General features: G+C 43.0%; 2 protein-coding genes across 3 annotated transcripts in view; one reads left to right on the top strand and one right to left on the bottom strand.

Moving 5' to 3' along the window:
• Nucleotides 1-49: 49 nt before the first annotated feature.
• On the top strand, nt 50-11,754 carry gch1 (GTP cyclohydrolase 1). The gene is made up of 6 exons (XM_053864651.1): nt 50-447; nt 7,214-7,323; nt 9,287-9,342; nt 10,161-10,192; nt 10,278-10,362; nt 10,828-11,754. The coding sequence occupies exons 1-6, from the start codon at nt 84-86 to the stop codon at nt 10,952-10,954; spliced, it is 774 nt and encodes a 257-aa protein (XP_053720626.1). The 5' UTR covers nt 50-83; the 3' UTR covers nt 10,955-11,754.
• A 259-nt stretch (nt 11,755-12,013) lies between these two features.
• The window catches only part of samd4a (sterile alpha motif domain containing 4A), a 30,249-nt gene continuing 20,580 nt past the window's right edge, over nt 12,014-21,682 (bottom strand). For both annotated transcript variants that reach the window (XM_053864649.1, XM_053864650.1), the window contains exons 10-13: nt 21,467-21,671; nt 18,741-18,867; nt 17,276-17,359; nt 12,014-15,903 (exon numbers count right to left, since the gene is read on the bottom strand). In XM_053864649.1, coding sequence (XP_053720624.1) covers nt 15,875-15,903; nt 17,276-17,359; nt 18,741-18,867; nt 21,467-21,671 — 445 coding nt within the window. In that variant the 3' untranslated portion in view covers nt 12,014-15,874. The remainder of the gene's footprint in view (nt 15,904-17,275; nt 17,360-18,740; nt 18,868-21,466; nt 21,672-21,682) is intronic.

Here is a 21,682-nt window from a genome sequence, read left to right as displayed (position 1 = left end):
TTTTAAAAGCTGGACTTCGGAACCACTCGCGCTCCATCTGGACCAGAAAGTCCAACAGGTGTCCAACAGAAGTGGCAGTGGTCATGGACAACTCCACACACTCGCAGTTACTGTCCAGCGACAAGAAGGACTCCGGAGACGGAGGCTCGGTGCTGAATGGACACTTTTCTGCGGCGGTGAAGCGGCCGCTCGGACGGACGTCAGCGCCGCAGATTCCGGACTCCGAGTCACCGTCGGACCGCTCCACGGTGATGGAGAGCTGGAGGGATGAGCGGACCAGGAGCGTGGAGGACAACGAGATGAGTCTGCCCTCGCTGGCTGCAGCCTACGGCACCATCCTGAGGGGCCTCGGTGAAGACCCGCAGAGACAGGGGCTCCTCAAGACCCCCTGGAGGGCCGCCACCGCCATGCAGTTCTTCACCAAGGGCTACCAGGAGACCATCATCGGTGAGTTCAACAGGTCGTCAAAGTCTGACAAAACAGTCAAACTCACTTTGCATCTTGGATTGAATAATATTATACTTCTAATAAATGTAATGGCGATGTTGATATTTAAACTATTACACAGAGTATACTTTGATTTTGAATACAATTCAAGTGATCAACATTTCATTCAGCGCAATTGTTTTGTGAGGAACATTATGCTTTTATTATCCTTGCATTAGGACAAGTTTAATTCAAACAAGTTGGTGACAAGTTTTCCAGTTGTTTTTTAATAGCTTGTTCCGTCGTCATACACATTGGCTCAAAACTATCAGGTCTGCCAACATTCTGAAGCGTTCAGTCAATCATCAGTCAGAAGACGAGTATAATGAAATCCAAGTCAGCATGGGGTGATAGATGTCATGATGGGCTTTGTCTATATATCATGAAGCCTGTTCATTATTGTTCCATAACGTCACAATGGCATTTAACATGTTTGAACCGACGACACTAACTTTGCCAGTGTAATCTCTCTCTCTCTCTCTCTCTCTCTCTCTCTCTCTCTCTCTCTCTCTCTCTCTCTCTCTCTCTATATATATATATATATATATATATATAAATCTATAATAGATTTATATATATATATATATATAAATCTATTTTAAGGAGAAAGTCACTGTTACAGGAGCTCACACAGTGGATTGGAAAAGTTCTGAAAAGGTGCAGAAATAAGAAAGTAGTTAAATAAGGGTAAATAATAAGCAAAACCCCCAGAAATAAAATAAAAACATCCAAATCAAAACCATAACCTTCCATCCCTTTAGCTACTTCAGCTCACAGTTTAGTTTGTACATCATTAGACGCCACACATCACCAGCCGTTTAGGGATTCTCAAGTTCATGGCTAAACAAAGCTGGGTGTTGGGTTCACACTATTATAAAAATATAAACATGTCTTGTGATGGTCTAGTGTTAATCATTTTATTTAAGCTTTGTTTCAGCTGGTAGGTCAGTTGAGAACCAGTTCTCAGTAGAGATGACACACTGGCCACGACACACAAACGCAAAGAAGATCAGGAAACCACACAGAGAATACAATGAACACAAAATGTACTGAGGCCTGTCATAAGTAAAGAAGTAATAGTACATGTGTGTTGTACAGCTGGATGGAGCGATGCTCTTAAAGCCGGATCTTGAAACAATGAAGAAGAAGAAGACTCAGGGAGCAGTGTGTTAAAAGATAATAGTGTCATCAGCATATCAGAGTATGTTTTCCAATCACCTGCTGCAAGAACTGGATTGAAAACATTCAAATAATGAATATTTTGGGGCCCAATACGCTCCCTTGTGGGACACCTTTAGATAGGGGCCAGGGGTCTGATTAAAACCCCTGCCCCACGATGATGATAAACCAGCCCTGACAGTTCACCAAGAGTCCAGTATCAGCCAGTTATCTAGCGACCTTTGTAACATCAATAAACATATATTTTGCCATTAAGTCTTGCTGAAACATGAAGGAAGACCTTTGGTGTGGGTCAAATAAAATGAATCAGTAGTCAAGTATAATTGAATAAATTTATGTGGCTGTAAAATTATATCACTAGAATAAAACAAATTGCATATTAATTCGAGAAGCAATAAAACTTTAAAACTATTTTCACTCTTAAGTTGGACAGTTAAGCACAGTGCCACATTTATTTAGGCCATTTATAACCACCATATTTGGACTGGAGCACAGTAGCAAAGTGACAAACAAAAAAAAATGAGCAGAAATGATTGACAGGCTTGACAAGGGATTTCTTTCCTGACTAGCAGGAGCTTTGTCAGAGCTGCACTCAGGTGCACGTGGACGGGTTTGTCCACATTGAGCTGAGTAGCAGCCACTTTTTTATGAGGGACTGACCGCTCTCTCTTTGATGCCTCATTTGGTAGCTGCTTGTTTGCGGGCCGTCAGAGAACCTGTCCATCAAAGTGGCTGGGAGAAGATGCCATTGATCAGTGAGTGACGTGTGAGACCCAGCTGGTGGGGATTGAACCGTCCCCTGATTGGCCGAACCAAATCCTCCCCCAACAGTTACTGGAAAGCGGAGAACAAATTTCAGAGGCAGAGATGGAGGTTTTCACTTGACGCCTCACAAAACTTCGCAGTTTGTGTGTCAGAATGTGTGCGAACGTGTGCTTAGTGTGTACTCGCTGGTCATGAGGTCAGCTTTCATCGTAAGTTCAAAATCCTCTTGTGGGCGAGCACATGACCAACATGATTTGGAGACCTACAGCAGCGACATGTTGGCACGTGTTTATGCACAATATTGTTAAAGATGCTTGTTCATGCTTGTTCCTGCATCTGCTGCGATGTTCCTGTGATAGCACACAGGCGATGACCAAAAGTTTTCAGCTTCATATCAGAATGCAAAACTAGAGTAAAGGTTGCACCACAGGGAGAAAAGGAATGCTGTGTGAACATAGAGAAAGGACCACAACAAAAGATGAAATGCAGCACATTTAATGTCATTAAACTGCAACTTTATAAAATGTAAGCTTAAGAATGAATCATTTACCTTCCATCTTATTGTTAGATGAGGAGAAGCATAGAAGAAGAGGGAAGTTATACCAACCATATGCTAGAACCACACGTAGACAAAGATACACTGTGATCGTCGGAGTGGAGACGTGCATTGCAACCGACGCAGAAACGTATGGAAGTCCATTTCCACCTGGTAAAAAAAAAAAAAAAAAAAAAAACGTGGGAGAAAAAAAAAACATTTGGTTCTTCAGCCTCAGTGCAGGAAACATCTATTTATATATATATATATGGGTGTTATAGTACTGTAGTACATATATATGTATAGCTATTACATAAAATGGCTTCACAATTGTTACATTACATACAATTAAGTCAATATTTCTTCTTACATTTTACATGGAAGCCCATTTCTGCCTGGTAGAAAAAAATGTTTTTTTTTCTCCAACTGTTTTTTGTTACCAGGCAAAAATGGGCTTCCATAGAAACGTCATCATTTCTCTGGAGATTATAATTTAAAGATGAGAAGTAACTGAATATTAGCAACACACAAATGACTGTAACAAAACACACACTTACACAACTGACCCTAACACCAACCTCTTTGACACAGACAAACGCAAAACATAAAGCACCTCACACAGACACAAATTCGCACACAGCTACACACAACCACTGATCAGGGAAACAAAGAAAAGTCTGAATAAGGGGCAGAACATGTAAATGTTCTTCACTCTGCTCCTTTTTAATCCATGTAAAATGTAAGAAGAAATATTGACTGAATTTTGTGTTATGAATTGTATATATTGCATTTTATGTGATGTTGCATAATTTACACTGGAGATTTTAATCTAACAACCATGTAATATTGTGGTACTATAATACCCATCAGTATCTCAGAATATTAATAAACACAGATGAAACTAGGAATGTGCTGTTCAGTGAATGCAGATGCACACAGTCAAAGAGCTGCCTGTGGCCCGAGCACACACTTTGTGCGTCTCCGACCTGTACATTACCCGTGTTTTTTCACTTCAAATCTCTATTTTTGTCTGGAAACGGGCTGCTAGACAACACGTGTATGTCTCCTGCGCTGATGCTGAAGCACCCAATGAGGTAATAAAAGCGTGCGTAATAGCCCGCTGTTATTCATCGGAGCAGCAGGAGCGCTCTGACGTCAGGAGTGCCAGCCAAAATGACCCACAGGAAGTGAGTCACGGAGACGGTGGACCTGCTTGTTCAGGCCACCACGTTGCTAAATGTGATGAACTGATGATGAATGAAAGTGTCAGCCACAGTCCTCACCATCTGGCCTTTATGTACTTAAGGTTGACTTAACAATGTTATCCCGGGGGTGAGGTGCCACGAGTGTGATACACGCTGTGTGTGTGTCCATCAGTGTGAGCTAAATGATATTCTTTTTGTCTGTTTCATCAAGTCATCATGGGCCAGTCAGAAGGTCCTGGCTCAGCTCAACTCCTTCTAGCTTCAGGGCAAAGCTAGACTTAATAAATTCTCACTAACACACCACCATGTGCACAAGACATAAGCAGCAGATCATGACTGAATGACTGGCAAGACCACAAGTGGGAAGCTGTAGAAACAGACACCAGGGCCCCTTATAGGATGGTTGAGGCTGTGAAGCTGTTGGAGCAAGCCATTCTCACACCTAAACCATAATTCCAAGCACTGTCTTGCTTTTGTTTTGTTTTTTTCCTCCTCCATCATCTTCGACCATCATTCCACTCCACTGTGCTGGAAACACTCAGCCCAAATATCATAATATGAAGGGTGCTGTCGAGGATTGAAGCGTGTTTGGGATAATTCCACTCACCAGAAGGGGCCGAGTCTCAACTCCTGGCCAGTGGAATTCCAGCACGTGTTTATAAGATTAAAAAGTTAATACATTTGCTGGGGTTTAGCGGGAATAACTCTCTGTCAACTGCTGCAGTGGAGTTACATAACAAGCAGCGTGCGCTCCACACGTCAGTTTCGTTTTTCGCTCTCAATAATGGGACAAGGATGATGAAATGTTGATGGTGCTCCAGACGACCATCTGGATCCACAAATCTTGAATGACTTTCACAATGAAAGTTTTTATACTAAAAAATGAGTAATAACAATATGTATGGAAATGAGCAGCTTGGCAGAGGTCTGCACTCCCAGTGCGCTTTTCCAGTTAAGCAGTTAAACCTTTCTGTTGTAGCGAATGGAACTCAATGGCCCTATCATGTCAGGTGACGGCTAAACACACACAAAGGACTCCAAACAACTGTTATGCAAAAGATCGGTTCAGACTTTTGACCTCAAGCATCAGTCCAGGACCAAGCTCATGGCCACTACAGGCTGCTGCTTCACAAAGCCTCAGTATTATGCCAAGCATCTGACATGGCTGCAGAGGACACTTGAAAAAAGAAGACTACCAAATACACTTGAAAAAGGAAGACTACCAAATCCTCAAAGAGACCCCATGATAATACAAATGCTCTTTATATAAATACACTCTTTCTTTGACTCCATCTCTGCCGGTGCCTTTATGATTTTGGAAGGTTATTTTGGCTGTTGTCCAAGGTGGAGGAAAATGTATTAAAACCAACTGCTCTTTTTAAAAGCACTTTTTATATACGAAACTATACTATACTATACTATACTATACTATACTATACTATACTACAGACACTTCATCATCAACTGTGCATCAGGAAATGGTTTGATTTTATGTTTGAATGTAACTTGTCCTGCTCAGTAAATACTTCTTGTAGAGTTTTGAAGCTCACCTACCCACACTTTTATTCCACCCTCTGTCAGCGACACAGAGCACCACAAATGAAGTGCCAACCCTCATTCGTAATAATATCTTGTGTGTTGTGTTTCACAGTTACGCTTGTTACACACTTGTTCAATTCCAGCCCTATTGCGTAACACCTTTCCCACCACCGTGATGCGGATGACTCTCCAACATCTGGATATCTCAGGCTATTTTTCAGCTGAAGCAGTGTAATGATGAACAAATAGTTCATGGAATCCTTGTCTTGACTGGAACAACATGTCATACAAATTGTGAGGGACGTTGAGGGAAACTTTCCATCGACGAGCTCATATCTCTTGAGTGCCATTTCTTTGGAACTTATCATCGTGAGTCCGTCACAACATTCAGCAATCACATGTACTGTACCTCTATTGTACCTTTAGATTCTTCATATTTTATTTTGAAGTGATTCTCTTGTCTATAGCTCTACGTTTTCTATCACATAAGCCTGGTCATCGACAGAATTCTGCTTCAATTACGAAGGCGCTACAGTGAGCAGACTCTTGTCTGTGGTGATCACGTTTTTTCCCTTGCTTTTAGACACAACGATTTCATCACAAAATTTGTCCCTTAAACAATGTTTCATTAAACCGTTGTACTTTCTGAGCAGACACTGTGTTGAGCAGTCGTACAAGGAAGCTAAAGCCCTGCTAGCGTTTCCGCGGATTAGCTCACTAACTTAACTAGACTGTAATAACCAGCTGGTCCTCATTTATAAAAGTCTCTAAAATGCCATTACAGTGTTATTAAAGTGTGTAGTAGATGAAGAGCTTCTTCTTCAGGGGTTGATTTTATTGTTTCCAATAAGTTTCCAAGAGCTGTTGTTGTTGGACCCTCATGCGCAATATATATATATATATATATATATATATATATATATATATATATATATATATATATATGGGTGTTTTTCGCTACACAATGGACAATGGCCAGGGTTTCCTCTACTCTGAATATACTTGAAATTCTTATACAAATATTGTGATATAAAAACTTGAATATGGTCTGTTTGAGGCACTAGGGTGTTTGATACAGCATTCAAAAGGAGTAACAAGTGGCTGACACCCCTCCCCTCCACCAACACTCTCCTCCACCTCTGACTCCTAGCAGATAAGAACTCAGGAAATTAAAAAGTACCACGGCGACGGTGAGAGGCATCGGCGTCGTCACAAACAGATAAAGCCGTTTATTGAAACCTGGTGGGGAAAAAAAATGCAATAAAGCAAAAGGAGGAAGCGTGAGATGGAGACAGACGTGTCATTAGATGGAGGAGGGAGGGATGACGCTCCAACAAGTGGCTTCACTGAGGGCCAATTATTGCAATGAGATTGCTTTAACACGATGCCAGATGTTGTGCACAACTGCAATACAACTGTTTTGTGTTATTTAGACTCCAGTTTAGTGGCAGAAGATTTGATCTGTTGTGGCATTTTATTCATTTATCGCTCGTGTTTCCCACAGACGTGCTAAATGACGCCATCTTCGACGAGGACCATGATGAGATGGTGATCGTCAAAGACATCGACATGTTCTCCATGTGTGAACATCACCTGGTGCCCATCTTCGGAAGGGTGAGACAGTCACCTGTGCACGACATATGGAAGAAGAATAACATCAATCTGAGTTAGTTTTAAAATGGTCGTAACTTGAAAGTGTAAAAATGGTTTTCTTTTTCTCTAGAAATGTTCTACTTTTATAATATTTCTTCATATTCATAGATTGCAAACACCAGTAGTAGACTGCTGGGGTTGAGAGCAGAATCCAGAATCAGATTAGAAGTGATTGGTTTTCCTCCCTGAGAAGTGTAAGCAGCTTCCCACTGTGACCGTTCTGTCAGTGGGCTGTTTGTCCCTCGTCCTCGCCTGCAGGTGTGCATCGTTTTAAACAATAGAAGTTGGCAGCTGATCTATTTTCCGACAGTCTAAATGGGCTCTGATGACAACAGACTCACAATCTTAACACAGGTCCTGTGTGTGTGTGTGTGTGTGTGTGTAGTCGGGGGAGGCGGCAGCCGTCAGGTGGTTGTTAACGTGGCTATTGGAAAATTTTTGGAAGATGACAGACAAAAACTTTATTACAAAATATTATTATTATTACAAAATAGTTACTAAGCTCAGCAGGTTGGAGCTGTGTGGCTGAATATTCTGAACAGACCTGGGAACCGGGGGTTGAGCAAGCGAGCCTTGTCAGTCTCAGACACATTGGTTTCCCCTCACTCTATGGCGAACAGTGAGTGAAGCAGGTGGACGGAGCCAAGACATGAGACACAAAATCATCCGTGCTGTGGATGGCTGGAGGCTTTAATGACACACGCTCATGCACACGCACACACAGCACTCAAATGTCAGACTCAATTTGTTGACAAGACTTGAAAAAGGGCAGCAGCAACAAGCGTGCAGAGGCCTTTCCGTCTTTTCTTCTAATTCCCTTTTCCCCGACGGAGTGACCTGATATTTACTGAAATTTCACGATATTCAGACATAAAACAGAGCCACTCCGGCGGCGATTTTTTATCTATTGTATCTATTTCCCGGCACCAATTGGTGCCAGCTAGTGAAGAGACAACAGGTGGATCCAGTGGAATCTGCTCCTTCTTCATGAACATAAATGACTGCATTAGTTTTTTCTTTTAGGTTTTTGAGTTCCGAGTTTCTTGAGTTATTTTAATTAGTATTTAGTAGTCTTTGTTGATACGTTTTACTGTATCTGCCTTTGTAGTAAAAATTTTTTTTTTCTAAAAAAATGAGGATTTTTTTTTTTACGTATATAAGCATGGAGAAACATCTGCCTGTGATCTATGATATGATGTTTGAATGTCAGCCAACTACTACTGTACTGTAGATCATGTTTTTAAAAACAAAAATACAAAATACAAATATAACTTGTTGACAGTCTATAGAGTTTCACCACTGTTCACCACTTCTGCTGAAGTGTGTGGTGTTTTTTTATGGGAAGTGATGGGGGTAAAGGAGGATTCTGTGGGAGTTTGTGGGGCAACACAAAACATATCTTTTGGTCAACAGATATACGTTTTAAAACATGTGATACAAGTTTGAGTAGTACTGCAAGTGTTTGTTTCCAAGACTCGGCTCCATTGCCGGCATTGCGTGGACCCTTTCTGACTCGATCGACGCGAAGACATGGCAATTCAGATGTGTGTGTTTCCAAACCTTTTGTGGGGACCACAAACTTATGACGGGCGAAAACAGTGCTTCAACAATTCCTATAGTTTTCCTCCAGAGAGACTGTCTTTTCATGGACCTGTCCAGGTGCTGTATACACTCAGCCCTCAAACACAGGACGTCGGCCTGCACTCAGTCATGCTCTGGTTTAGCTTCACCAAAATTCACTTGGTATTTATGTATTCATTTTTTTTCACTTAGATTGAAAACTAATTCCTTTCTAAATGCTTTTTTTTATTTCCGTGATCTCCAATTTCTTCCTCTGGTGATGATACTGTGTTGTTCTCTGTGCTTTTCTGAACTACACGTGTTCTAGAGGTGATGTTAATGTGTTTTTTTCTCCACGGTGCAGGTGCACATCGGTTACCTCCCCAACAAGAGAGTTCTTGGCCTCAGCAAGCTCGCTCGGTGAGACGTCTGCGCTAATGTGATCATGTGTGTAGGTGTGCGTGTGCATGCATGTGTGTGTGTGTGTGTGTGTATGGGTTTCCTAAAGCTGATTATCAAAAGGTGTGTTTGAGTGTACTAGTGTAGAATCTGAGCCTACTGACCCCAATACCTCCAGGCTTATCACTCTAACACCAGATACTGTCTCAGGAACAGACAAACAAAGACGCACATGCTCCACCGATGCTGCTTCTTCTGCTGAATTCCAACTAGCAGAAGTAGCTTCCCAACATCTGACCTGTAAGAGACCTAGCAACATCATTGATCTGCTCATGGTTTTCCACACTGTCTTCTACTGAAGGAGAAGATCTCTGATGTTCCAGAACAGTGTTCTCCAGTTTGTCTTCCTCCCCATCCTCCTCTCCTCCTCTACTGATCTTCCTTTCTCTACTTCTCTGTCGCTCCAGCACTTGTCTTACTCTTCCTGGTCTTGGTAGTTCCTCTTCTAGACCTTCCTGACTTGTCCTGTTTCCTCTCCTTCTCTTGCTCTGTGTTTCTCCCGCGTCTTGGTGCCCCCTTTATTCTCATGTCTAAGAGACTGTTTTCCCATCATCAACCCAAACTGGATCCACTCACTGACATTTAAACAGAGTTGGACGAGTCCTCTGGTGTCTAGACAGGTTTGTTGAGCTAAAGATCAGCAGGTGAGAGAGGTGAGCAGGAGACTGCAGCTGCTTCTCTCTATAGCTCCCTGTCATTTAGACCATGAACCAGTGGTGGTTTTGGACTAAGATCCAGGCAGGTTGTGACTGTTTGCTGACGATGCCATTTGCTCTCAGGATCGTCGAGATCTACAGCCGCCGACTTCAAGGTATCCACGGCACACTGAAGCCAAGGTTCACCACAGTGTTGTCCAGCTGTTCTGTCCACTCACCTGCGTGTTTGTTGGTCCACAGTCCAGGAGAGGCTGACCAAACAAATCGCCGTGGCCATCACTGAGGCGCTGCAGCCCACGGGGGTGGGAGTGGTCATCGAAGCCACGTAGGTCCACCAGTTACATCACCACCACGCCGCTCAGATGAACATCGACCTCTTGTTCTCTCCTTTACCGTCTCTTATTCCTGCAATATCTTTGCGTCATCCAATTGTTCATCCTTTCATTCTTTACTTTCTGCTGTCATTCATTTATTTCAGTCTTTATTTCTGTTTGAACTCATGTCGTTCTTTTCTTTCATTGATAGTTCACTCTGTTCCTCAGTCTTTCGTCCATCTTGCCATTGTCCCATTTCTTCCTTTGGCAGATCTGTCCATCCACCTTCTCGTCTTCCTGCCCTCTTTATTATTTTTCCTTCTTTCCTTCCTTAGTCTTGTCCTCATCCCTTCTTCATTTCCCTTTGCTTCGCGCCCTCCGTCCTATTCGCTACTTTACTGCTAAATTCTACTGCTCCTTCTTTCATTCCACTCCTTGTTCAGATGCTCATAGAAGTGTGTGTCTCCTGTCTTCAGTCACATGTGCATGGTGATGCGTGGCGTGCAGAAGATGAACAGTAAAACGGTCACCAGCACCATGTTGGGAGTTTTCAGAGAAGATCCCAAAACCAGGGACGAGTTCCTCACACTCATCAGGAGTTGAAGGACGCTGCCTTCCTGCAGTCCAGGGTCACACCTGCACCTCCACGCCAAGCAGTCACCCCTTGTGTGTGAGGTGTGTGTGTATGTGTGAGGTGTGTGTGACCAACAGGTTCCTACTCTCTCAGTGCATTATTTTCATCATCAGTGAAGCAGCGTTCTCATCTGTCTTGGAGATGAGTTGGTGATTGTTTGCTTTACTTCATCCCTCTCACTGGTGTCGCTGTTGTTTACTTGATTCAAGATGCTGCTTCACACAGTGGAAATCAAACGTGGCTAACGGTAATTGTAACGGACTGCGCTCGTTGATGGACCAATTTTTGTCATTGTACTGACATCTAAGTGTTGGAAATACAGTTGACACCCACGCGCTTAGTACAGCACGATAACAGGAAGCTTCCTGCACTGCGGCAGCTCAGGTAGCTCACAAAAAATATATTTACAGCTTTTTTAGATCAAACATGAATGCGATTCTTTAAGTATGTATATACAATAAAGCCAAATTATTTCAATATAACAACATGAACTGGATGCAGTGTCTGCCCACGTTTTGTCATAAGCCTTTGATGTATGTTGTGTGTTGAGTCTGCTGAAAACTGAGAGTGAATCATTGTTACACTCTCTTCACTGTTACGTGCCAACTCGCCCTGAATTACTTTAAATTCAACGTTATTTGCGTCTGGAGCTGGAGGGTTGTGCATGTGTGTGTATATGTGAGGTGGGGGTGGGTGGGTTATACGTTTTCGAATCAGTGTCTTCAGACGGATAGATGTGCGTGTGCTGTCATGTGGCCTTGTTGAGGGGGGGGGGGGACGTGTTGTTCATGCCTTCTCAGTCTATATCATTTGAGGTTTTGTGTTCCGTTTTTATTCAATAAATGACGTTGAAGAACATTCAGAGGTTCCTTTATTATAGAAGTAAATAATAGTTGCACTGTTATGTCTTGCAAAAACATATGTAATGGTCCATTTGTGATCTTTAAAATTTGTCGTTCCATCCTTCTATGACCCACATATTAAGGCCTCCTCACCTGAGCTTGTGTATCAAATATTTCTGTTGATCTGTAGTTGATCCCGTGGAGGATCCTGTGATTCCACTTGAAATTGTATTTGGACCAACAGATGAGCGAGGAAAAGAGACGCGGACACCAGGAGGAGTTACAACTCTTTATGATGAGAAGAGCATGCCAAGTCACAGCATTCTGGTACGATGGAACAAAAAAGACAGCAAAACAATAGTAACACTTTAAATTCCCTCATACACACACGCGGCCTCTCACACACAGTCAGTCACGCACGCACGCTTTTATACAAACCGTAATAATTCTAAACTTCATGTCAGCATAAGTACCTAGTACAAAACACCAGTGGCCGATTCACCGCCGCTTTGAAATTCCAACCGCAATATCCCAAATTAATGCACGACCTTTATCGAAACAGATCCAACAAACAACGGTCAAATCCGCTCCCCCTCCGACTGGTATCAAATAATTCCATGTTAATCAAGTGAGACGTTTTTTTTTTTTCCATTTGACCGTCTGACCGAAACAGAGACTTTTAGTCAGACTTTGAAAATCCTATTTAGAGGTGATCACTAGCAAACTTAAAGCTGCAGTGTGAACATCAGCTCACAATTTCATCCCGTAACATTTCAGTTTTTTTTTTAAGTTCATATAAAACCATTTGGGGTAAATGTCTTGAGTACAAAAGAAGGCACTGCCATTTGTTATTCTAAATACGACTGTCCCAGCCTTGTGCATGCAGTTTAAAAATATAAATTACATTTTTTACTTTTTTTCCCTGCTTTTTTTAAAATGTCCTTTTTGTAATTTTTTGTGTTTTTTTATTATTAAAACATACAATATTCTGTTGCCAAATATATATGCAAGCCTGCAGTCAATACAGGACATAGGCTCTTTGACATGATAAACGGGAAAAATAAAAAGCACAAATCTGTTACAGAATGGATGATGCTGCTTATAAAAACAAAACAAAACAAAACAAAAAAGAAAGTGACCTAGACTACACTATGGCAGAAAACAAAACGGCATCCATGTCTAGAATTGAACTATACTGCTGAACATTTTTGGAACATCAAAGTATTGTTAATACTGCACGGTGACCATAGCGCCCCCTGTCATACATCCTTTTTGGTTTGAAGAGATTTGTAATCGCTGCCGTTCCGCCACGATTCCAAGCTACCATATAGAAAACTGCAGTTCCTCAGTAGCTGAGAAAAATATAACTTTATCTTTCACGTCTTGAAGAGCCTTTTGGGTGAAAGGCTCCGTAGGGCAATTCAAATCTGGCACTGTCTAAAGTTACTCCAGTCAACAAGTGAAAAACAACATGGCACATCCCCACTCAAGGTCTATTCCAAAGCCTGGTGGGTGAACGCAAGAAAACCACCATCAACGCTGCCTCACCCACCACAACTACCTCCAGCATCTGCTTGAAAGAGTGAACAACAAAGGCTAGAAGCAGGATGGGAGGACCAGAGAGACCAGAGGGTTGTGAAAGTCTCTTGGATGTTGGCTAAAGGTTCCCCAGGAGCAACACCTGGCCAAGACACATGAAAACCGCTGCGAGACCGACACACGGGGGGCACTTCCAGGCCCTGGCTGAAGAGGAAGGGTCCAACATGACCTCCTAAACAGGTCGGACAGGACAGAATCCAATGGCACAGTGGATATAGAGAGTCTGTCCCGCACTCTTCTGACACCAGAGGAGCACATGGTGTCCAAGAAAGACTCGATCAAGTGTTGGTTTCATGATGATGACCTGACTCACTAGCCGTGCAAAAGTTCAGTACTGTGGCGGACTGATCGACGACCAACAAGCTTTGAACTTCAGATGACACTGACCGCAGGGCACGAAGCTATTGACTAAAATACCAACTGCGCACCAAGACAGCGGCCGGTGGTTGACACTAAACCTAAACTACATCCAGACCTTCTACACTGGACCAAGATCTGAATACTAACCTGTTTCTTCTGTGACGGTGCTCAGTTCAACAATTCAACAAAAATACGACCCACAATAGTCAAGCAAAAAGAACAACAAAGGAAAGCAACAATATCTATGTTAATATTTGAGATGTCTGTATGGTCACCAGCCATAACTTGTTAATACATACGGTACTTTAAATAATAAAACACCTAGCTGAGTAAAAGCATCACCTGCAACAACAACGATCAAAACAACAAGAGAATAAATAACAGTTCCTACAGTAAGTACGGGTTCATATGGCAGTGAGGTCCTGATGCGTCCTACTGAAGAGGAGCAGCAGAAGATGCGACAGGCTGCTCCGTCACATTCATGCTTTGGTGGGACTTTGATGCTGCAGCACAGAGTGAGACACTTCAAGTGTCGGCTGCTTCCTCTGCATGTCTGAGTTTAAGTGCTGTGATGAGCAAAAACACCGTTAGCAACACACCAGTCCAAACCGCTTCTGCACTCTAGGGTCACGGTTCAGCTCAAATAAATGGCAGAAGAACACACGCAGCAATACTGTTGACGTGGTCCGACAGCTCCGTCACTGGAGTATCCGTCGCTCCTGACGTGACGACGCCACGGACGCAGACTCCTCTCCCAAACACTGCTGCTAATGTTTTAGCTATTTGGATCTGAGTGTATCACATTCTTACATCAAGTGCAGGATATAAAGAAAACAACCAACCGAAACTCTACATAACATAAACCTCCTGATGACGAAACCAGCTTATTTCCTCCCAAAGTCCAGACATGATAAACTGGGGATAAATATTAAGACAAAAAACAGCTGTGAATATAAAAATAATAATCATAATAAAAAAGATCGACGTCTACTTTGGCCGGTGACCACCGGAAATGAACATTTAGTCAGCATGACCCACTCCTGTTCTGACAGTGTTCGGCCAGCAGGTGGCGCAAAAAACACACACAAAAAAAAACGAACCAGACAATCTCTGGGTGTTGACCCTTCACCGATTGGCTGTTCAAGTCCCAACAGCTTGTACGAATCTCTCCTCAACTTAACATTTAAACAGTCTCCCACTCTCACTTCAGCTCCCAAAAAAAAGACAAGGCTGCGATCATGACGTGCAGACTCAGACTGACTTTGGCAGCTGGACTGAAGACGTGACATCATCCTCCACTGACATCTTCCACCAATCAGAGGTCCTGCCTCTGAAGTCCCTTTTTCACTTCTGACCGTCATTCCTTCAACTTCCTGCAACTTTCTTCTCACTCTCTTCTTCCACTTACACCCATCCTCCCTTCCTTCCTTCTTCATCCCATCACACTCTTATTTCATAAGGCCATATCACAGTGGCCGATTAAATAAAGAAACAGCACACATTGGTGTAAACTCGCCTGACGGCTACTTGCAGGTGAAAAGCCGTGGGACAGCTGACGCTTTTCGGATTTGTCAGCACTCATACCTAGAATTTGTGTCTGTACCCTCTGAAAGTAGCATCAGTATGTAAACAATCTTAAAGAAATAAAGGATGTTTGCTACGCAACCGGCAGCCTTCTGTGTGGCGGGACTGAGGTACTTGTGGATTTGAAAGACGCCACTGGCACGTGGTGGGAGTCCAAATTGAAAAGTCCTCATTTTCACTGGGTTTCTGACCTGCACCATTCTAGCACTACTTCAGGCCGCCTCAGTGGGGCGCTGTACACACATACACTCTGTCCACGCCCATCTTCCGCTCAGCCAGACAACAGTAAGCGTGCAGGCAAAGCAGGAAGTGCGGTTTTCCACCTCGATAGACGATGCCCAGTGTTACGGCGTGTGTTTCTTGGATGGCGCCCAGGTCCAGTGATGGAGCTCCACCGTTAGCTGCAGGCAGAGGGGACAGGGCGGCTGGTGACCTCGGCGTGACCTATTAGTGAGAGCGCCATGTGAACCTGTGCTGCCCCGCTGCTCTCACTCTGGTCCTCCATCAGATAGTGGACGTGCGATCAGCGCCATCTATGGGTAAACAGCACACATCAAGTCAGGATTTTGTCGATGTGGATCTGAATCCACAAAGAGTCTCTAGTCTCCCCAAGTACATCTCATTCATTCATCATCCACAGCTTAGTCATGGCAAACCAGGCTCACAGGAGCCAAGCAAGAGCTGCTCCACTGAAGACTCCAGAACTCAGAGACATGCATGAAGGTGATCAGTGGGTCAAAATGAATTGAAAATCCAAGCTTTGTTTGGCTTGTTCTTCTACTTCGATCAGAGGTCGCCACATTAAGTCAACTGTCAATCTGTTAACAACAAACAGATAAACCTCCGTGGCATGAACCCAGTCGTGACATTTTCAGTCAAAACATTTCAAGCGTCTGTTGATCCATGGAAGTCAAAAAGTCAGTTCATGTCACGAATGTTTGAAGTTTGAGTTATTCCAGATTCTTCAGAAGCTTTTTTATATCCAAGACAGCGCAGAAAAACTAGGCGTTTTGAATTCAGACTTTCTCTTGGCTGCCGGCTCTCACAGACGAAATATAAAGCAGCATTTGTCTGGCATTCTTTGTGAAGGACTGAGCTCAACTGTATTCACCTCCAGGAGAAAGGAGGCAGCATAGCCGGCTGCAGACGGGACCAAGTCGGCCTCCCTTTCATCAGTGAGTGGTAGCATATTCAAGAGGATATGCATATCAGGATTATTTTGGAAATTGTTTTGGGCTTGTATTGACTGATCAGACCTATTAACAAAAATGTTGAACAGGTCAGAGTCAACACCTGCCTCATTGGAATGATGTATAGCTCCAATCAGGATGTGGGCAGAGTGGCTTGGGGGCCACCTGCGGCCCTTTGCCTGTACTTTTTCCTGTGATAACTGTTGGAACTACAAGAACAAATTGCTATTTGTTATGTTTTTATTTTTATCTTCTGATTTCCCCCACTGTTAGTTGTATTGAAATATTTAGTTAAGATCAGCATTAAGAGATTGAAAAATAACATTGTCAAAATAAAGCACTTTTATATTACATTGACATGCACTACCCATTGAATCTGTCACCAAGATATTCACAAACATAAAAAGATCTTCCAATATTTATGATACAGTATATATTTTAATTTAATATTAGATCTACATAATAACTGTATCATATATTAAGAAACAAAATGTTAATGATTATTATAAATATATTTTAACAACATGGCATAATTCCACTTATTCATCTTTTTCCCTTGTTTAAAGATATTATGGTACCAAAATAAAAGTTAAATTCAAGACATTTTATTCTGCCTGTTTGCCCCTCACAACATGTTCTATAACATGTTCAATTCTGAAATACATGAAGGATTTGCCTGACTAGGGTTGTAAGATAAAAAGTACTTCTCCGTTACCTCCAAGGGCGTGTTCAGTCATACTCAAACACAGAGATTCAAGACGGTTGTTGATGTCCGGCTCCGTCGCTGGCAACTGGAGATCTGAAGAGGACCAAACAAAACATCTTACCAACCAAGATCAAGCAATTATGATACAAATATATTCACAGCATTCGATAGGTTTCTACCATGACTTGCCTATGAATAATGTATACATTTGTGTCTGTGCCAAATGGACCGAAAATGTTGAACCTGTAAAATTTGGTTACAGACAGACTCGATCAGTGTGATGGAAAAGTTTTGTTGAGATTGCGGAGGATAAGAAACCATTTCCAGGATTAGGAGTTGCTAAGCTTAAACTGAAGTTCATATCGGTAAAGGACGCAGTTTTCTCCCACACGTCTGTCAAAGAGACTCAGACTGAAAACTTTTGTAACAGTTTCAAGCATTACTTTGTCGCAGGTGTTCTTCTCTGACTTGGCAGTCAGAATCCAGTGACCAGCAAGAAAGGCTGACTTGGACCTCAGAGTCCACAGGGAGCTATTTATAGTTGCCTAATCAACAGCACACACCCACGTGTGTCCCCAGCAAACACGACAAAACATGCTCACAGTTCAGATAGAAACATCAGGCGCGAAGATGCAGAGGGACAGAACACTGACTTTGAATGAGACCCAGAAGCCTCCCAGTCAGGACGATGGCTGCATGTGCATGACTGTGCAGAGGGAGGGAGACCGGAGTGTGAGAGTAAGAAAGTGTGAGGGAAGGAAGGGAGGAGAGTGAGCCGGGGAGCCCCGTCCTGACTGCACAAAGAGCTTCATTGTGAGACGGCTCGGACTGGTTCCCTCCCTTGCTCCATCTTTTCCTCCCTAAAATACGGTCTTCACTTTCCCACCCTCAGACTCTGCTTCTTCCTGCAGTTTGTTTTTAGACCAGAGGACAAACAGTGGAGATTTCTGTTTGAAACCAAGTTCCAAATCGTTCACTTTTCTAGTGGGATGAGGTTGAGGCTGCAGAGGTTACTGCAGGTTAAAAGCCCAGCGCAGCCATGAACAGCATTACTATCAGTCAGTGAGGACCTTCAAGACTGGAAAACTGATGACACTGCAATGTTGCTCATTCACTTGGGTTTGAGGAACATGTGGCGTCCATACAATTACATTTCAAGAGAGACAAAAACTAGATTATGTTTTCATGAAATATTAGTTCTTGGAATGAAACCTGCGCTTTCTTGAAAACACTTTAAACAGTCAAACAATGTGTGGACCAAGTCAATGCCGAAACCAAAGGCAGTTGAATCTCCACCAAGACCTTGAAAATGCGCTCTCGAGACCAGTGACCCGACACCATAATGAATACAGAACAATAGTAAAATCAAAGGTAACAGAACAAGACATGATTTGAGCTTACTGTCAGTGTGCAAATAAAACATCATTTAGGCTTCAGCTATAGTTGTATCAGCAGTACTCTGTGAAAGTGCTACCTGCTTGCTGGAACATGGCCATGGTTTGTGGCGTAGTGTGAACTGGAAGGGAGCGGGTCCGCTGCACCGAGCTGTGGGTCCGGCTGGGCATGCTGTTGCTGCCTCCAGGGTTGGCGAACCATAAACCCTGATGACGACAATGTTGACAACGTTAAGTCACAGCAGCACTAATAACTCACAGGCTTGCTAAAACAAAAAAACAATATTGACAGAGGAATTCATACCAAGATAGCACAATTGTGTGTCTTATCCTTAAGCATTACATTGAAGACCACCCCCATTCAGATGAGTCCATGGGGACAGTCATGTGCACACAAACCAGCAGGAAGAGAGCTACAATGAAGGAAGCTCCATTTAAGGACCACCCACACCAGGAACCAGAACTATAGCCATGACCAGAGGAAGAGGAGCTACACAACACGAAGGGGCAGGAAGCTGTGACTGCAGAGGTCTGAAGACCCCAGACCCCACAAGCAGGACAAGCAAGTATGATCACAGGAGAGCCGCAACTAACTTAATACAAGAGCAGAGAGCGTGCGTGTGTGCGCTGCTATTGACGTTAGTGTAAAGAGTGACGTGACGTCTAACATCTTGGGGCAGTTGCTTAAAAAAGTTGCCTCGTCAGCACTTTCTTTAGAGTGAGAAGCTGAGACAGTACAATGTAATTTGTTGGACATGAATATTTCTGAATTCATATAGTTGATAAACATGTAAAACACACTGTTCCCTCAGATGCTACTTTAAAAACACACGCTTCTCACGCTTGGCCAATGCTGCAATAACGTTTATGAACCCTGAGGAAAAAAAAGTAAAAGTGGGACCAAACACAGACGGTCTCAGACGCTTACTACACAAATTCCTCAGTGGAACCTGCCTATTATACCTTCGACATCACCACCATTGCAGGCCCCGCCCCTCCTCACTCACCCCTTCCTCTTCCCTCCCAGCCCTCAGCACTGGAAGGAAAAACAGGAAATGCCTGTGCTCTGTTCTCACTGCCTCTCTCTCTTTCATACAGTCATATGAAAAATCCCTCAGTGCCCCTCCCACACCGACACCACAGCTACCTCTCCCAAACTGACTCACACCCGCCTTTTCTTCGTCACTCTCTTTACACTTCTACAATCCCACAGAAGGAGGTCCAGCCTGAGGAGGAACCGAGGTATTTCCTTCTATTGTCACAGATGGAAGTGAGAGGGAAAGAGTGAGACAAAGGTTTCCGATCAAGTGGGTCAGCCTGGATCAGGAGCAGAACCTAAAACGGTGCAAAGCTCCTCCTGCTTTAGTGTTGACGCAAGGCCTCTGGTATGCAGAGTGACTTTCCTACAAGTTCCATCCACCTCCTTTTATTTGCGAAACACCAATTTCTTTTTTTGACCTGCATATTTCTGCTATGATATAAAAACTATTCACTGACAATACGTGGCAGGGAAGGAATTTTGCTTTGTGGATTATCGCAAACATCCTGGAATTTGTTACACATTTCCAAGCCCTGTTATTACTTAAATAAACAGCACATTACGGTGGAAAGAGGACTCAATTCTATCCTTTGACAGACACACATTAATTGTTCATCTAATTTCCCAGTATAATAATACTAATGACCACTCACCATTGGGGGAGTCAACCAAAGTAAGTCCATGTTAAATCACAGTGTTTTAATGTGTATTCAGACCCAAGAAACTAAGACCCGTTTCAAGTCATTCTAATTACAGTGTTGGAAGACCAACACCAACAAGCATCGTGGGGTTGGCAGAGCCAATAAGAAGGGATAACCTGGACGTTAAACTGACGTTACAGTAACAGAAATATCTCAACAACGTTGCACTTTGCAGATTTCTCACCTTCATCAACGTCTACCACAAGTAATTTACATCTAGCAAGTACAGTCCTATGCGGCTAAACAGCCAACTACATACTGAAGCCAGCGGTGACAGAACTACATACTTTTCACCATGGTGACAGAATAATGCAACTGAGCGGTCAAGGTCTAATGTGAGCACATAGTACTTTGTTTAAAAACCAAAATCATACGAAGTACTAACGAAACAGTTAAAATCAAAAGAAGAGGTTGGTATGAATGATGGCGCCACAAGTGATCAAAGAAGAGAGTATCCTGGCAAAGTACAAATGTCATCCCAACTTCTTTACACTTGTTGGACTACTATACTATACTACTATAATTGTGTACCATTACAGATCAGACTAACAAGATCCAGGGGAAGGGGCATAGGAGGTCGAAGATTATGACTGAAAAGTGCAAAGTCTGAGAAGTGAGAAAAAGCAGGGTTGATTTTGGTAGTTTACGAGTCAGGATCCTCTTGCACTTTCTTGTTTGTGTATCTTGTGGCACTGTCATTATTTACTTACTTACTTTATTCTTTTACTTTTTTTCCTGTATGAATGCTTCTCACCTTCTAATTTCAAAGTAATATGCTGATAGCTTTTGTGACACTTTCCAATTCACAACAGTTCACTCAGTCAAGCAGCCCAGAATGGTGGCCCTCCACCATACACAACACACACAGGGAATCACACATAAGGTAAAGGTATCATGTACAAAATGATTAACGCTGTATCAAGCACTATTCGGCACAATAACAAACTAAACTAAACAAAACAAGACCAGTTAGTATTGATAAGTATACTGTTTGCCACCGTCGTATGTCTTAGCACACCTTGTTTTCCATTGTTTTTGCTTGTTTCATTTTTTGTGTTACTCTCACCTGTCTTCCCTGCTTGGGTCCGGTGGGTGTGCTACTGGAGCTGCGGGGTGTCGGCCCTAGCAGGCCACTGCTGCCCAGAATACCCAACCTGGCCACTGGCAAGCTCCTGGAGGGCATTTGATACTGACGAAGGCTCCTCCTGACTGACATGCTTCCCCCAAGAGAGTTTGAAGCTGGCAGAGAGTTGGACTGACCGACCCCGCGGCTGTATTGAAT

This window comes from Synchiropus splendidus, chromosome 5 (assembly GCF_027744825.2).
Source record: "Synchiropus splendidus isolate RoL2022-P1 chromosome 5, RoL_Sspl_1.0, whole genome shotgun sequence".
Taxonomy (NCBI): Eukaryota; Metazoa; Chordata; class Actinopteri; order Syngnathiformes; family Callionymidae; genus Synchiropus; species Synchiropus splendidus.
This window is presented reverse-complemented; position numbering and strand designations above follow the sequence as displayed.

Excerpts from the sequence above, each read along its gene's own strand:
- gch1 (XM_053864651.1), top strand. The coding sequence starts at position 84 with ATGGACAACTCCACACACTCGCAGTTACTGTCCAGCGACAAGAAGGAC. Across the intron at positions 7,324-9,286 it reads TGGTGCCCATCTTCGGAAGG|GTGCACATCGGTTACCTCCC; the intron begins GTGAGACAGTCA and ends TCCACGGTGCAG. Across the intron at positions 10,193-10,277 it reads CTACAGCCGCCGACTTCAAG|TCCAGGAGAGGCTGACCAAA; the intron begins GTATCCACGGCA and ends GTTGGTCCACAG.